The sequence below is a fragment of the Protomyctophum parallelum genome, assembly GCF_964188405.1.
Source record: "Protomyctophum parallelum genome assembly, chromosome: 2".
Lineage (NCBI taxonomy): Eukaryota > Metazoa > Chordata > Actinopteri > Myctophiformes > Myctophidae > Protomyctophum > Protomyctophum parallelum.
This window is the reverse complement of record NC_139699.1, coordinates 58,355,676-58,373,992: the sequence shown is the minus strand read 5'-3', so window position 1 is coordinate 58,373,992 and position 18,317 is coordinate 58,355,676. Positions and strand designations below refer to the sequence as shown.

The 18,317-nt window shown below is 43.1% G+C and overlaps 1 protein-coding gene across 1 annotated transcript in view; it reads left to right on the top strand.

Moving 5' to 3' along the window:
- tcf25 (TCF25 ribosome quality control complex subunit) overlaps positions 1-18,317 on the top strand; it is a 51,608-nt gene that overhangs the window by 14,463 nt on the left and 18,828 nt on the right. The window contains exons 9-15 of the mRNA XM_083759574.1: positions 2,844-2,937; positions 3,059-3,151; positions 6,779-6,884; positions 8,074-8,233; positions 8,881-8,968; positions 10,067-10,225; positions 10,828-10,918. Of these exons, the coding sequence (XP_083615700.1) occupies positions 2,844-2,937; positions 3,059-3,151; positions 6,779-6,884; positions 8,074-8,233; positions 8,881-8,968; positions 10,067-10,225; positions 10,828-10,918 (791 nt within the window). The remainder of the gene's footprint in view (positions 1-2,843; positions 2,938-3,058; positions 3,152-6,778; positions 6,885-8,073; positions 8,234-8,880; positions 8,969-10,066; positions 10,226-10,827; positions 10,919-18,317) is intronic.

Genomic DNA, 18,317 nt, shown 5'->3' with positions numbered 1-18,317 from the left:
TGAACTTGTGGCTGTTGCTCACTGGCCAAGTCTCTCTCAAACTCAGTCTCAAACTCAGTGCGGCAGTGCCCACTTGGTTGTAATGTGTGGGCTGCGGAGCTCTCTCTCTCTCTCTCTCTCTCTCTCTCTCTCTCTGTCTCTGTGCTTTCGTTGTTCCAGACGTCCAGTATCATAACGTTGATGTGCATTGTTACGCCGTTGTGTGTGTGTGTGTGTGTGAGTGTGTGTGTGTGTGTGTGTGCGCGGGGGGGGGGGGGGGGGGTGTTCGTGCACGCGCGCCCAGGGCTCCAGACTAACTTTTTTCACCAACGTCCCGGAACTGTCCCAAAATACAATTTGAACCGTCCCGAAGTAAATGTATACAGTCCCGGGAAAAAAAAGTACAAAAAAAGCACCACTCAAATTGTGAAATGAATAACTGTATTCCTATTGTAATAGAAATACAATTAAGCCAAACAAATAATGTACTGCATGTATTGAATACATGCAGTACATTATTTGTTTGGCTTCATGTTTCTTCTGTAGATCCACTGATTTAGTCAAAATGCTCCCACATGAAAAATTGGGCTTGGTTAAAAATGTTAATCGAATTAATCAGGCTTTGTAATTAATTAATCTAAATCACATTTTAATCGCATATCAATATTCGACCTGAGAACAGTGATATTTATTTTCAAATGGATTTTGTTTATCAGTGCATCAGTGAATCAATGAATAGTGACTACAGTAGCTTATAAAACTTTGGTGGTAGGCTACTTGATCAAGACCAACAGATAACGTGCAGCAATGCAGGTAGTCTATGAATACTCAAATGTCTATTACATGGGTGGCATGAGAAAACAAATAAAAACAACTTTATTAGGGGGAATCCTAAGATGAAGGAATAAAATTTGTGGAATGAGAGCGTTTTGGGGTGTGCATTCCACAGTGTTGGGGCAGCAATTCCAGAACAATCTGAGCATTAGAAAACATCTGTTGCTTCAGAGGTTACATACCAACATATTATTATGTCGATGCCAGCTAGCAAGCCTAGCATGGAAGTGTGCGTTGTTGTTGTCTGACTGACGGCACTGCAAAAAGTCTTTGCGGCGCTGCTAGTCTCATGCTGCTCATCGCTGCACACGAAATGCGCATTTTCAGTGTAAAAACCTCCTCTCGTCCCGGAACCGTCCCGTATGAGATACATTTAAAGGTATATTCAGTGATTTCACTCAAAAAAACCTTAGGTTTCGTTTTTGGCTGTGGGACCCAGCCTTTCGTCCAATCAGGATAGAGAGTCAAAAACGAAACCTAAGGTTTTTTGATCCCCAGGGGTTAACTGGGGACAGGGAGGAACTCCTTATATGGCCAGCACACTCTATAGTAGGGAGGATTATCACAACAAAACAAAAAAATAAGTGATATTTGAATTAAGTGAAATCACTGAATATACCTTTAAGTCCCAAATAGATATTTTACAGTCCCCGGGACGTCGGGACGCCGTTAATCTCGAGCCCTCGCCGCGGCCGTTCCGCGACCGATTGTAGAAGGCCTAGTTCATTTCAGCACGGACCGCCACTGATGCCAAATAGCACTGAAACCAGTCTTACTGCAATAGGGTGCCAGGGGGGCGCTATAGCAACTTTTTGAAAATGAAACCTTTGAACAGACATAACTCATGCTTTAATTGGCCGAAATTCATGGCACTTGTTTCCACATGTTCCTTGACTCACTGGGAACACATCTTTCACTTTGGCAAGTAAGCGCCACCCTCAAATTTACCGCCATTTTGAGCAGTTTGAAAGATGCTTATATTGCGCAATTTGCGTGAAACATCGTACACACAATCTTTGGACCATTATCTGAAATCCCGGTTGAAGAGAAGTTTGTACGTGAAGACCTGAACATCGAACACACTGTAGAAATAGACAATGACATGCCCAAAATGAGGAAACGCATACATATACTCTTGCCTTCAGACCACAAGGTTGTGTGTTCAAATCCGGGTACTGACAACTCAGCTCGTCAGTCTTATTCGTGCATATTGTTCTTATTGCGTATTGTCGTCTTTCTTGGTCCCGCCTTATCGCTGTTTGCAGCTATATTTATTATTATTATTATTACATCCGGACAGATCCGTGTTGATCACATGACTTCAGAGATGTGTGTGTACTGATTTGCGTGTGTTTTGCAAAAATGTTCCACATGCATGACCCCAAGGCAGGTTCATCTGTAGAATTAGGGGCAGAGGGAGTGGCATCCAGGGAGTGTGTGCACAGTTTGGCAGCAACCGTTCCCACGGTGGGCTGTGGCAGAGATTAGCTGGTTGCAGATGGACACAGGCTGCATGATATTTAGTACTAGTGCACATGCACTTGATGCGTCATGTTATTAGTTGAGCCGTGAAGCACATTAAAGTAATGAGGTGGCTACTGTACATGTATGTTCTTTATTTTACTATATTTCCAATGACTCTACACTTTAACCCACCACACTTTATTATGATGCTATTCTGATATTGGTGTTTTCATATAACACAGTTCCATTCATATAACATGCTAAGCTATGTGTTACGGCTCGATGGACCTAAATTACAAAATCTAAGTGAGTACAGAATAAAGAGTATGCACGTGACATCATCATCATACCCGGAAGTTATGCGGGAATGCCTACTGAGTGGCAAAAAAACGACTTTAATTCCAAACTGATTCCAAACTGATTGCATTAGATTAGACGACTTTGCCACTCGATTTCCCATTCACTTTATGCATGCGCCAGAGGGGGACAATGGGATAACAGACGGTATAACTGTCGCATCAAAGATTTTGGAGGTGAAGAAATGATAGCCTCTGTTCCGTCCACAGAGAGGGCCTTGTACAGCTTCGAGTGCGCCTTCCACCCGCTCTTCAGTCTGACCTCGGGAAGCTGCAGACTGGACTATCTCCGACCGGAGAACAGGTAGGTCTTTTATCCCGCCACAAGAGCTGCACTGTGTGAGGTTATTCTTTCACTTAAGAATCATGTCACTAGTTTGTCTGTCAAAGTGCTGTGATGATGTTGTGATTTCCTATCCGCGCAGGGCATTTTATTTGGCTCTGTATAAGCACATGATGTTCTTGGAGAAGAGGGGATGCCCACGCACGGCCTTGGAGTACTGCAAATTGATCCTGAGGTAAGCAAAGTCCTTTGAGGAAATGTTATCCAAATTAATTAACCCATTCTGACCTGAGATCAGATTCATACGAGGTTTCCACTGGACAACACACACTGGTCTGATGAACCCATTCTGACCTGAGATCAGATTCTAAAAAAATGTCAGTCGTTCTTCGATTTTTCAAAAAATAGCAGACCTACAAGCTCGTATCGCGCCACTCGGTGGCGCGATATGAGCTTGTAGATCTGCTATTTTTCAATAGCTAAAGCATGACATGATGCTGACACCAAAATGGGTGCCCGGTCAGAATGGGTTAATGTTATCTAAACGTAATTTATCATGCTTGGTAACAACCGCAACACTGGAGAACATGCCATGGGATTTAATGTCATGCTTTGTCCTACTGTATGATGCAATCTAATGGAAACCCACAACGGTGTCCTCAATGTTGTAGTGCAGACCTCCCATTCACTTACAACGACCCCTCCCTTTATACTGGCGTCTTCACGTTTGCGGTCTCTACTAAAATGATTAGTTATATATGATTTCCGACCCCGAGCAGTACCAAGCGATCGCGGACCATAACCGTACAAAACCTTTGCACTTTGGGTATTTCCGGGACTCTGTTTTACCCGAAGACCTCATTTTTAGTTTGACCTTTTTCAGCTTGTTGTGCACGAAACAAGTATTAACGGCCGCAAGATGGTTGATTATGTAACCTCAAAATGCACGGTAAGATTGGTTGATTATTTGATCGCGAAAAGCATTGCAGTAGCATTGCACCTCTTAACTCCTTGGATGCTGACGAGATAACAAGATTGATTTAATAATGCACTGAGGTAGCCATAGACGAGAAGACAAGATTTGATAAAAGAGCATTCATCCAGCCTGCTTTTATACCCAAGGGGATAATTGGGACCAGGTGTGACACACCTCAGCAGGCTGGCACTCTCCTCCTACACAGGGACAGAGAACAACAATTAGTATCCAACCAAACCAACCCCACACACACCCCCATGGGAAGGGTCATCACCCCCCCCCCCCCTTCCCCCCATAAGAGAGGAGACCAAACAGTATAATATTAACTTTAATAAATATGACCCATACCAATACCTGACCCATCCCACCAAACACCACCTCACCCCCCCCCCTGCAACCTTGGTACCTGTAGTATAGGAGCATATTTAAGAGGAGAGAGAGACCGCAAGGTGAGACTGATGCGGGCACAAACATAAGGTACTTAAATAAGGCAGACTAGAATGCATGTAATAGGGCCTCAGCCACTACATTTCTAGGGCCTTTGTCATGTTGCCCAAGTCTCAGAGATGGTTTACCAATTCGTACTGAACGAGCGTTGCATGTTTTAATGAAAACAAAACAAACATCCCTTTTCAACCGGGGCCAAAAGTAATTTTGCCGGATGTGCTTGTACACGTCCCTACAACCCATATGCCCAGCTACCTCCTCATATGAGGCCTTCAACACCATGTCCCTGAACTTAGCTGGCACTACAATCTGCTAAATGGGTTTCTCCAGCCCATTCTCGCCCTGTACACCCCACTTACACACAAGAAGACACAGAGTCAAACGGAGACTTAAGAGGCACTTAAGAGGCACAGTTATTGAAAAGGTTTTGGCATCAGCTTTTACTTGTTGACCACACGCTTTCCTTGGACTCATCGTGCACTTTATAGTCTCAGACACCCCTATTTTCAACCTTTCTGAACGTAAAGGCTGCGATTCAGGACCCTGTGTGCCCACAGGTGATTGAGCCTCAGCCCACTTTATCGCCTGCAAGGTCATTGCCAAGGATTATATCAACCCCCTCCACAGGCAACTCATGTTGCTACGTCCACAACCAAGCTTCTTAAGGGGATGGGAGTGCGAGGACAGGCGTTCCGCAAAGCCGTCAAGGCGCTGTCAGAGGCTGCCGGAAGAAGCAGCAGATGGCTATGGATCAAGAGAAAGGACCCCAACTGGGCTGCAAAATGATCATGGAGGGGTAAAAGCTGAGGGGGGCACACCTGGGATGCCAGGTGTCGCCGTTGAGCCCTTTGGAGGTGTCGTGGGCCTATCAATGAAACACCTATGAAGGAGGGTGCCCACCTGATGACCTTAGTGAAGCTTTTACCCCTCCACCCCCCCCACTCGATGCCAAGTTCTGATTATCTAAGGGATTGTACTATCTAGTCCTATAAGCTCAACCAATGACGCACTCCTACCACCACCTCCCCAGAAACCAAACCACAGACTAATCTCAGTCTATGTAAGGGGACGGGGCTGATTTTCATCACCATACCTCGCATTAACATGAAATCACCCGTGTCTGAAACTGAGGAGAATGGAATTACGGCTTGACGGATGTATGTTCGTATAGTGCACCTGTATCTCTCAAGATCTTCACTGCAACTGCCTTTCCACCAGGCAGAGAGACATAACCCTCTGAAATAAATGCAGAATAAACGGCTTCATTTTAAAGGAATGACGTGGGCAGCCAAAGCGACAGGTTTTATCTGTGCACCACCTGACCACTTCTCTTTAGTTTTAATAGCAGGGCAATGCTTTTTCCAATGCCCCTTACTGTGGCAATAATGACAAGTGTCAAGGCTCCCTGAGCCACAACAGGTTTTTCAGTAGGCCTACATCCTGGACCACTGGTCTGGTGCATATACCCCAGTCCTCACCAAATGATTTGTGAGTTAAACAATACTCATCAGCCTACACGGCTGCTTCCTGAGGTGTTTGAACTTTTCTCTCATTTATGTAGGTAGCAATAGTAGCCGGAACACACTATTTAAACTGTTCCAGAGTTATCAAGTCAGACAGCTCTTTAAAGATTTTAACCTCTGACGTCAAACCCCATCGGTTAAACTGGACCAACATCTCTCTCACAAATTCAACATGCGTTTGATCTTCATTTTTACTCACAAAAAAACTGGTCTCTAAACTGCCTCCCCCTGGCCAGCCGGGGCGCCTGATGGAGGGGAAAGGAACTGGTTGGAATAACGTGTTCCTTCCACGCACTACGTCCAACCAGGGAAACTTCCCCCCCTGTCAGGTGTAAAGGAGCAACTTGGACACTCAGGCATGAAAGAAGCATGAGTTCAAGTCCGTTGCTCTCCCCATGTCCCCCATATATGGGGACTAGATTGGCGGAGGGTGTGTAGAGCCCAGGATCACATTTGATAATTGACGCAGGGGTGAAAAATGGGTTACAAAATCGTGGGATAAAAAGATATTAAAAAATAAATAAAGGAGTTAATTGACCTATAGCTAAGCCCCTCCCCAAACTGCAATGGTCCAATCTCAGCTAAGCATAACATGGTTTAGACAAACCTCTCCACCAATAGTTTTCCTATATGATAAAATAAATATGTCACACATATTTTTCCAGTGGCAGCAGGCCTTGTTGACGGATTTGGAAGAGATTTTAAAGGTCTGGTTCCAACAATGAACCAGTATTTTCGTCTTGTTTTTCTGTTCCGCATTTACTATGCTCGTTGACCATATTCTCACGCTTACCATTTTGTCATACTTGAGGGCTGGGAGACGTCAGTCATGGGCAACAATTGTTTCCTCTTGTCTTGTCATGCATTTATCATACATTAATCTCTCGTTCAACCCTCTCTCCCATCTCACTATCAGTTTGGACCCAGATGCTGATCCACTATGCATGCTGCTGCTCGTTGATTTCCTGACACTGCGTTCCAGAGAGTACCACTTGCTTCTCCGCTTGTACCAAGACTGGGAGGTGTGTGTGTGTGTGTGTGTACTGCATGCATCCTTTTAGTGTACAGAAACATTGCTCCTCAGTCAGAACAGTAGGGCTGCAACAGTGCAACTATCGACTATCAACAGTAGGGCTGCAACAGTGCAACTATCGACTATCAACAGTAGGGCTGCAACTATCGACTATCTTGACTATTATTATTACTTTTTCAATAAATTAAGAGATGTTTTCTTATCAGATTAAAATCAGCAAATCTATTAGGTATCCGGAGAACGCGCCAGTTTACCAACTCGCCGCAGTGGAAATTCTTCATCAATGTCTTCATCGTTATGCTAACATGCTGTCTTCATCAGTGTAGTATGTCAAACCCACAGATGTTATAGTTTCATTTCCAAATCAAATTATTTTGTGCAATTAAATGGTCCGCTAGATGATGATAAAACCTACCATTTCAGGATATTGTTTACTAATGAATTACATTACTATATATTATCGGTACTTTGGTGTTTAAACTTTTAGCATTCCTACTTCATCTAGTGTAAACTCTAAACAACTATCCCCTCTCTCTCTCTCTCTCTCTCTCTCTCTCTCTCTCTCTCTCTCAAGTAAAACAAAAATCCACTAAACCGCGGCGAGTCTGTAAACTGGCGAGTTCTCCGGTATCAGTGTTGTTTTTGTCGACTAAAACTAAGACGAAAAATGTTCGTCGACTACCTTTTTCCACTGAAGAAAACTAAATGGAAACTAAATGAAAACTGTGCTATGATGACTAAAACTAAGACTAAATATACTGACAATTTTCGTCAACAAATGAAAACTAGACTAAAAGGGACTAGTGGACAAGAGATCCAGTATAAGTCATTTTACACTTGGTTGCATGCTGAAAATAGCCGATCTACAAGCTCACAACGCGTCGCGCTGCGACACGTTGTGAGCTTTTAGATCGTCCTTACGACGGCATCAATGCCCACCAAAATACATTTTAGTCCACTAAATCAACTGTAGATTTAGTCGACTAAAATCTCATGACATTTAGTCGACTAAAACTAGACTAACACCAACACATTCCAGGTGACTAAAACTAAATGAAAACTATTCAAAAGACTATGACTAAAACTAAAATCAAAATTTGCTACCAAAAACATCTATTAAACTCATCCGTGCAAATCAATCCATGGCCTCGCTTGTTGTTGTTTATTTTCTGCCTCAGGAGCATAGAAATCTGTCCCAGCTGCCAAACTTTGCATTCTCCGTGGCAATGAGCCATTTCCACCTCAGCCAGCAAGAAGACCTGTCGGCAGAGGAGAGAGACAGACAACGACACAAGGCTGACCTTCTCCTACAGAAGGCCCTAATCATGTTCCCTGGAGGTTAGACACACACACACACACACACACACACACACACACACACACTCTTCTACAAACATGCATACCTATCAGTGTTGTTTTTGGCAGCAAATTTCTATTTTAGTTTTAGTCATAGTCTCTTGAATAGTTTTCACTTACGGTAGTTTTAGTCACATTTTAGTCACCTGGAATGTATTAGTGTTAGTCTAGTTTTAGTCGACTAAATGTCATGCAATTTTAGTCGACTAAATCTACAGGTGATTTAGTCGACTAAAATGTGTTTTGGCGGGCCTTGATGCCATCGTAATGGCAGATTTTATACTTGCTGAAAAAAGCCGATCTACAAGCTCACAACGCGTCGCAGCGTGACGCGCTGTGAGCTTGTAGATCGGCTATTCTCAGCATGCAACCATGTGTAAAATGACATATCCTGGATCTCTTGTCCACTAGTATAGTCCCTTTATAACATTTTAGTCTCGTTTTTATTTCATGACGAAATTGTCGATATATTTAGTCTTAGTTGTAGTCGTCATAGCTTAGTTTTCATTTAGTTTCCATTTAGTTTTCGTCAGTGAAAAAAAGGTAGTCGGCGAACATTTGATACCTATACATAAACTGAAATCTTCACCTGTTTTGTATGTTCTGTATTTTTTGTTTATTCTTTGCAGTATTGATGCCTCTATTGGACCGGTGTGCCGTGCAGCCCGATACGACAGTATCGTCACATGAGTTCTTTGGGCCAAAGAGTCAGCTGGGGTAAAATATCACATCCAGCCATTATTTCAGTCAGCCTAATGAAAGCTTCTATTTCCATGAAATCATCCTAGCTTGTTAGCTAGTATAGAATATTTAATTGGAATCAGTCGCTAATCACAATGAATACATTAATTACATTGTTTCGGTACTTTGGTGTTTAAACTTTTAGCATTCCTACTTTCTCTAGTGTAAACTCTAAACAACTATCCCCTCTCTCTCTCTAAAAATCCACAAAAATCCACGAAACCGCGGCGAGTCTGTAAACCGGCGAGTTATCCGGTATCCATTTGAGCATTTGTGCCTGTCATGGACAAGTTCAGTCAGGGAACTTCAGCGCAGTTACTGCTGGCCGTTAATTGGGCCGCCTCCGTCCGCATCACGCTCTCATTCACATGATTCACTCAGCCAATCACACACTCACTCCATCTTCATACCGGCTACTTTAACCGGAGGTTTGCATTCCTCCTCTGCTTCCCTGCTTGCTTGCTGCTGCTGTATCGGCGCGCTGCTGTATACAAACCTGCTGCTCACCCACCTCCACCCCATCTACCACCTGTCGTTTTGGATCTACTGTTTAGGTACGGGGCATTCGGAGTCCCTATGGACGGGACTGATGCGCTTGATCTGAGTACCTAAAAAGCAGATCCAATACATCGCCAAACCATAATAAATATATTGCTCATCTTATATTCAATAAATATATATTCCATCCATTCTTGAGTTGTCCTGACTGAACTATTAAACTCATCCGCGCAAATCAATCCATGGCCTTGCTTGTTGTGAAGGGACTAAAGACCTTCCTCTTTAGCAAGGCATTTTCCTAGTTGGACTTTTAAGCTGCCCCGTGTGCTTCTTTGAACCTTTTAGCTGCTTAGGTGTCCACTAACTAACTGTTTTTATTCTTTTTCTTTTAAATATTTCTGCCTGTAGCACTTTGAGATTTGCTTCAAATGTAAAGTGCGTTATAAATAAAAAGTATTATTATTATGTAGTTAATAGTTAATTCAATGTTTTACTTTTGTTCTCTCCCACCCGCTGCCCCCTTGCCCCTTCCCCAACTATACTGCTTTTTTATCCCTTCCTTATGTCTCTCTCCAGGCAGTCCCCAGCCCTGTCAGAGTTGATTGGTCTTTATGTAGGGAGGACTCATGACTTGTGGCGAGAGGGTGGGGTCCTACTCTGGCTGGAGGAGTGTGTCAAGGAGGTGTTGCGTCGAGTCGATACCAAAGACCCCCTGGTGGAGGACTGCCAAAACAAGTACGAAAATAAGATGTGATCTTCCTCTGGCTCCAAAGTCTCTGTGTAGTTCAGCTGTTTCAGCTTTCATTAAACGTCGAATACACTAGTGGGTAAGCGAGTAAGTCAATGCCATGGTTTTATACGAATCCATGAACCTCTACGCTTAGACAGTATTGCATGCTCCATGTTAGTTATGTCCAAAATAGATCGTAATCTAACCATTTTATTAAATGTCAATTATTGCCGTTGAGATTTGTCCGAATTCAGGATATATAATATTAATCACGTTAACCCTCACTTCACTTTAACCCTTTAAACCCTTCCTATGTCATACTAGGAAAACATTTGAGCAAGATCTACAATGAGTTGTGAGCTTGTAGATCAGCAATTTTCAATGAAGCGAGTTTGGTGTAGAGGGGGGAAAAAAGGAGTTGGCCAAGGATGGACCCATGATGAGAGACCGCAGTATATTGTCCTTTAATTTGATCTGTGTGTGGTTTAAGGTTCTGCATTTATCCATGTCTGTCTTCCTCTCAGCCTTCAAGAGTTGAGTGGATCACCCCTTCTCGATGTCGGCCTTATAGCATGTTTTGTTCCCCCCCCCCCTGTTATTGTCGTAGGAGAAAGCAGAGGTACCAGAGTGCCCCACGGAACATACATCGCCATGTTCTCCTCTCTGAGATCAAAGAAGCAACATCCGCTCTGCCTCTGGTGGGTGACACTAGCCTCTTTGTCTCTAAATGGAATGACATTAACACTAGTGTGCTTTGGATTGAGTAAATGCACCATTAGCTATGTGGTGCGGTGACACTACCGTCTTTGTCTCTAAATGGTGGAAAGACATTAACACTAGTGTGCTTTGGATCGAGTAAATGCACCATGTACTATTTTTAGTCAACACTGGGTCAGTAATAGGAGTCACTAGGACTTTGATTCCAATTACATTTCTTCATCCCTCTGCTATAATATATCATTGTTGATAACAAGTGTTTGTGTGACTGTGTACGATGTACGTACGTATGTACATAAACACAGACACCTCCACAAAACAAAACATAAAAAAAAAAAAAAATCAAGAATTATGATCCCCACCAAGTATTGTATATTATGTTTCAGGGGGAGGTAATGCCAACCACTGATTTTTGGAATGTTTTAATTTAATTTGTTCTACGTGAGAAGTCGGCCACGGACTGCATTTTGTTTCTAAACATTCTATGTCAGGCTTACGGACGGTACACTTGTGTTGAGGACATTATTTAAAACATTAATTTGCAACATTTCCTGACGATAATTTCTAGGCTATTTTGTGTTCGTGGCACAGTAGAACGTTGCATAACGTGTGAGTCCAAATCTTTGGCATTACTTTGGTTTCTGGTATGATGATGACAGGGAGGATGGTGTGAGGACCAATGAAAATGTCTGACTTTGAGGCCTTTCCCACTTGTAGTTTGATGAAGAGGTAGTGAGGTACACATTAAAATTCTATTATGGGGCAGAGCATGGTTTCATTCAACGTGACCTTCACACATTTATATGGGAAATGCCATGGCCCCATAACATTTTGAATACAGTTTATTCAAAGAGTAAACATGACAATGTATTCAAATTTCACAGAGATACATTTTCTCTGTAACAACTTCCTTCCACTCCTCCCCAACCTCCCCATCCACCCACAATCCTTCGCCACGAGGCCAGCTATACAAACAACAATATATATATATATGCATGTATAAAACCAATAAGTTGGCTGCATAATTTAAGACACTAAATTATGTTAAGGGTATAAGTTTCTTAGAAGCATACCCAGCAAGCCAAATGACGTCATGATAACGTAATGACGACGTCCTCCGGTGACTCCGGTGACGTTCAGGACTAGGCCAGATCACAGCCCATATGGGGGATGATCTTTACGTCATTTCCAGGACGTCCTTCAGCTGATTAAATAATATATCTTATTCTGGGCCAGATCTGACTATAGTTATGATATGACTTAAGTTGATCTGGCCATCGATTGGACTCTCTGATTCATCCAGGGACGTCCGTCTTAGTGGGCAGAATTTATGTTGGTTGAAATCAGGGCCAGATGTGACTAGCCCATTCTGACCGGGCACCCATTTTGGTGTCGGCATCATGTTATGCTTTAGCTATTTAAAAATAGCAGATCTACAAGCTCATATCGCGCCACCGAGTGGCGCGATACGAGCTTGTAGGTCTGCTATTTTTGAAAAATCGAAGAGCGACTGACATTTTTAGAATCTGATCTCAGGTCAGAATGGGTTCATCAGACCAGTGTGTGTCCGGCGGAAACCTCGTATGAATCTGATCTCAGGTCAGAATGGGCTAGTCTTGGTTTGACTTGATCTGGCCCCAATGGAGACGTCACTGATTCGTCCAGGTCCTGACCCTGCTTTGCTGGGTAAACCACCATAACCGTGACCATTCGCTCTGGTTCTCAAAGTTTAAAAGATAAGACTAGATTTGTTTTCAAGCTGAGCCTGTTTTTCTAGAATAAATGGAAGTCTGCACACTGTAACTTCTTAAAGGAGAATTCCATGATACTAAAAGGCTTTCTTACTTTTCTTTGTAGTTGTTAGGTCCCCACCAAAGAGGTCCAGGTGTTATTTTGTGCAAAAGCTCCTTATTGGCTATTTCCCCTACCATAAGCCCTAAATGAATTGCATTGAATTGAATGGGAATTGAATGGGGCTATGGGGTGTTAATTCGCTTATTTCCATTGCTCAAAATTATTATTATTTTTGTATATTATATCCTCCCATTCAATTCCCATTCAATGCAATTCATTGAGGGCTTATGGTAGGGGAAATAGCCAATAAGCCAATGGTGGGGACGTAACGACTACAAAGAAAGGTAAAAAAGCCTTCTAGCATGGAATTCTCCTTTAAGAAGCTCCCAGGCATTTATTTGTAGATTAATGTTTCGACACACTGTAACTTCTTAAGAAGCTCCCAGGCAAGCCTTCATTTGTAGATGAACGTTTGTACACAAGGTCTTCTTTGAAGACTTTGTGGACTTCTATTTAGTCTTTCTTATTCCACTGTTGGTCCTGCACCTGCCGTCCAGCTGGATGTGCCAGGGTTTTTTTTCCCTTTTGTTAATTGTTAATTTGAATAATTACCTTTTGATCCAAAATCTTTATATGGCAAATAACCAACATACACTTCGAACCTTTAACCCATTTAGGCCTGACCTCAAAATTTAAAAAGAAATCTTCTAAATACTCCAGTTTTCTGAAATAAATATTTTCAAACGATTCTTTAAAAAGAAAATAGCAGACCTACAAGCTTGTAGCTTGTAGGTCGTAGCTATGAGCTTGTAGATCTGCTCTTTTTCAATAGCTAAATTATAATATAATGTTTAAAACACCAAAAGGGGTTCCCGCCTAGCATGGTAATACAGAGTTCAGTATAACATTGACAGCTGTGTGAACATGATTTTAATGTAACTATTTCCTATTATGGTCAGAATTCACCAAAGATTCATGGTCGGCCCGGACCGCTGGCGTAGCCTGACAACGTTTTCAGGGGTTCGAGCCTTTGCTGTGTGTCACTCCCCATCTCTCTCTCCACATTTCCTGTCAGCCTACTGATAATAAAGGCATAAAAAGCCCCAAATAAATCTTAAAAATATATAATAATTGTGATCAATAAAGAATATATTTCATCTTGTGTCATTAAGTATCTCATAAATTAAACTCGCTCCACCTCTCTCTTTTTCCCAATTTTAATATCAATTTGAACTCATAGCTACAATCCGGGATTCATTTAATTAAGTTTTATTTTTTAGAGACAGTAGGCTGACAGGTAAGGCTGTACCCTAGCCCTTTTTTAGGACTCTAACTTCGGCAGGAATTTTCGAGCGAACATCCGGACCATTTGTTTCTAATTCATTTAAAAAATAACCTTTGAGATATCCGTCTCAATCAGAGCGCAGCGCGTCTCCCCCGCTCTTTATCAATCTCTCTCGTCTCTCCCAACAAACACACAAACACACACACACACACCGTCAAGTGGCTCCGCGAAAACAGCTGATCTGCAAGCTCATGTGAGTTTGCTGGCAGACGACAGCGTAGCTTGCTCGTTAGTTGTCACTCGTTAATTTGTTCCACCTGTGTATTCTCAGAAGCGCATTGAAGTGGGCACAGGGCAAAAGAAGAACCTCCATCACCGTGACCGTTTTGCTTAACAATGATCAGACTCATCAGAGTTCACTGCTTTTTGGCAATAGGCTATGTGATGCTAGAGAGCATATGCTAATATATCATGGCTGCGGTTCCCCCTATCAGCGATCGTGTGTGTGTGTGTGTGTGTGCGTGTGCGTGCGTGTGTGTGTGCGTGCGCATTCTCGCCGAGATATATTTTCGAGTTAATAAAAAAGGGAAAAAATAATAATATAAAAACGAATGGTTCAAGCCCATTAATTAAGATTCAGGTCCCAACCCTAACGAGCGAACATTCGAACCTTGAATGTTTGGGGACAGCCTTACTGACAGGAAATGGGGAGAGAGATGGGGGGGGCATGCAGTAAAGGCCGTCAGGATCGGACTGCCAGACTGGACTGCCAGACAGGATTACCAGACAAGGTGCCTCGACCTCTGCGATGGTTGAAGGAGGTCTTCTTAATTCTTCCACTGACAATTTAAGACCCTGGTGTCGGTTAAGACAACTGCTGGTTAAAGCAGATGGTGCACCAGATTGGACTCTAGATGTAAAAATTTAATTTGATATTTCTCTTCTAAAATATAACATGCAGGTCAGGTAAACGTGTATGAAGTCACATCATTCCGGCGAGCCGCCCCACGTCCGAAACGGTTGAGAAATGACAGTTACCGTGTGGGGGTCCCTCTACTGTACTGGCACACCCGAAATCATCATATATACAGTTAATATGTGCGTGTGTGTTTGTGCGTGTGTTGTTAGGTTGCGCACAGGTGGTGAAAAACAACCATGCTATTTTCGTGCTCATACCCAGCCAGCCAGGCACCCACACACATAGCTCCGTAAGGGAGTGGTTGCACCACTCAAAACAACACGCCAATCTATAGCTATAGGCTATATAGATTGCGTGTGCCAGCCCCACGGATCTACACCGGGAGAAGGCTCCACTGCTCTGCCTCCTATTCTAACGTTGAGAGGACAGACACATTTTAAACACTTAACGAGGTTGGTGGGTTAAATTAGATTAGTTTGGCCCAGTCTACCCTCTGCGACAGCCGCAGAGGGCAGACTGGTCTGGGACACATCTCACAGCTAGGCGGTCTCTTAACCCCTTAAAGTTCAATTCAACCAAATAGTCTTTCACTCCACCGGAATGTGTTTTTGACAACTTCTCTAAACACCCTCCTACTAAATATTAAGGAAACCTCTGTCCGTCAGTCAGTCTGATCATGGGTGGAGCAATCGATCTGCACGTCTTGCACACGGCCACTGACCATTAGCAGACGGTGATGTGGCCTGTTTTTTTCCACTTTTAAGCCGTTTCCTACTGTTTTTGTCAACCCTGTGTACACAGTGACAGCGGTGTCACTGCGCATTCGCAGGCAAACGGACTTTGGCCTTTGTTGCCACTGTTACGGTCCACGTCCATGGCATGCAGCCAATGGGATCGTCATAGCAGTATCGGAGTTAACCCATTCTGACCGGGCACCCATTTTGGTGTTAGCATCATGTTATGCTTTAGCTATTGAAAAATAGCAGATCTACAAGCTCATATCGCGCCACCGAGTGGCGCGATACGAGCTTGTAGGTCTGCTATTTTTGATAAAAATCGAAGAACGACTGACATTTTTTTAATCTCTTCTCAGGTCAGAATGGGTTCATCAGACCAGTGTGTGTCCGGCGGAAACCTCGTATGAATCTGATCTCAGGTCAGAATGGGTTAAAGCAGACATACTGTAGAGTCTACAGTATGTCTGATGTAACTCCGATACTGCTATGGCGATCCCACTGTAGACAGCTGGCCAGTGGCCATATACAGGACCTTGATTGGAGCTGTAGGCATTTATGTCATGTCCATAGCGCGCACATTGATCGTTTATTCCTTCAGGAAGGACGTTGTGTTATTAACCCATTCTGACCTGAGATCAGATTCATACGAGGTTTCCGCTGGACAAACACTGGGTCTGATAAACCCATTCTGACCTGAGATCAGATTCTAAAAATGTCAGTCGTTCTTCAAATTTTCAAAAATAGCAGACCTACAAGCTCGTAGCGCGCCACTCGGTGGCGCGCTATGAGCTTGTAGATCTGCTATTTTTCAATAGCTAAAGCATAACATGATGCTAACACCAAAATGGGATCCCGTTCAGAATGGGTTAACGCAAACATGGACTTCTCGCATTAGGTAAATGACACACGGCCATACTCAAATGAGCAGCCTAAACTAAGCTTGATGTACACATAGGTCTGTCTGTCCGTGTGTCTGTGTTTCATCATGTGCCCCCCTCTGTTATGACTGCCTCTGCATTGGGAAGTTGCGACTACATTGTCTAACTGGGTAACACCTTGGTCTATACACAGTCAATGGCGGTTTTTAAACCAAGCCATCAACACTGAGTGTGAACAACATGAGACACATGTGTTCGTCCCATTCATTTCAAAGGAGCGTGTGCCTAAAGCGTGTGACTAAATGTGCACCTACTGTGACCTTGAACAGCACTGTTCTTGCAAATCTTCCCAATTGCCTTGATGATATTTACGGGCTCTGTTTGTGGTTAAAACCCAAAATATTTCCACAGACGCAGAGTTAACAAGCTAACAATCTCTGAATTTGCTGCTGAATCTGTCTTGAGAGATAACAAGCTAATGAAATGAGCTGAGCTGGCCTTAAAGGGGAAAACCCTTTGAGTGGAAAACCACTCAAGTAAACATTGAAGATGCTTTGCTACAAGCAGAATCTGCTAGAGCTACTTACAGGTGTTGCAAGTTCCTCCTCTTGCTGGTAATCCTAAATATACCCTATAGTCTAGAACTGAAGGTCTAGACTCTAGAACATGGGGTCATGTGATCAGTGACATCACAAAGATGTACTTTTTGGCTTGGAGAGTACTTTGTGATGTCACTGATCACATGAGCCCAAGTAGACCTCCAGTTCTAGGCTACACTGACTTGTTTATTATTTCCACCCAACAGGGTGTATATTAATGACATGTTCAATGTTGAAAATGAGTGGTTTTCCCCTTTAAGGTGGACTGACTTAAGGTAGATCAGTAATTGTAGACAGAGCTAATGTGACACATCGGTACGGTGGTGCAGTTGGTAGCGCTGTCGCCTAACAGCTAGAAGGTCCTGGGTTCGATTCCCACTGGGGACGTGTTCTCTCCTCCGCGTCATCAGTGCCCATACTCTAGGTGGGGTTGGCAAAAGGGCATTTCTGTGTGGAGTTTGCATGTTCTCCCCGTGTCCCCTAGGGAAGTTACCCTCACAAAAAAACATGCAGTAATCCTGGTCTCTAAACTGCCTCCCGCTGGCCAGCCGGTGTGCCTTGTGGAGGGGAAAGGAACTGGTTGGAATAACGTGTTCCTTCCAAGTGCAACTTCCAGCCGGGGAAACTCCCCCCTGTCAGGTGATCCCAGGAGGATTACACTACTAGACCATTCACACTGGGTGAAAATAATGGGTTGCAAAAATGGTGGGATAAAAAAGAAAAGGTTCCCAAATCTTTCAGTCCGCAACCCCTTAAAATAACCATATTTGTTGTAGTAACCCATCCTGACAAGCTCTTGGAATTGTAGGCATTACATTTACATTTAGTTTGACTCAGTTCCACAAATGTTTGCGTCTTTCTTACGTAATATTTGACAATTTGGCCAATTTGGTATTAAAAAGGTCTTAAAAATACTTAAATTGTAACTTTAGAAATGTGCATATACTAGTGTATACACTTACTGTATATACTGTATGTTAGTTTGTTTACTGTGTTGAGTGAGAGAAAACAATGTTGCACATTAAGCTATTAAGCTAACCATCTGGGTATGCTCCAGTTTGGGAACCACTGCACTAAATCATAGTGTCAATCATCTCCTCAAAGTCTCAATGAGGTGCAGTCACATTACTCATACCAATATTAAATGTCTCCATTATTACGCAACAAA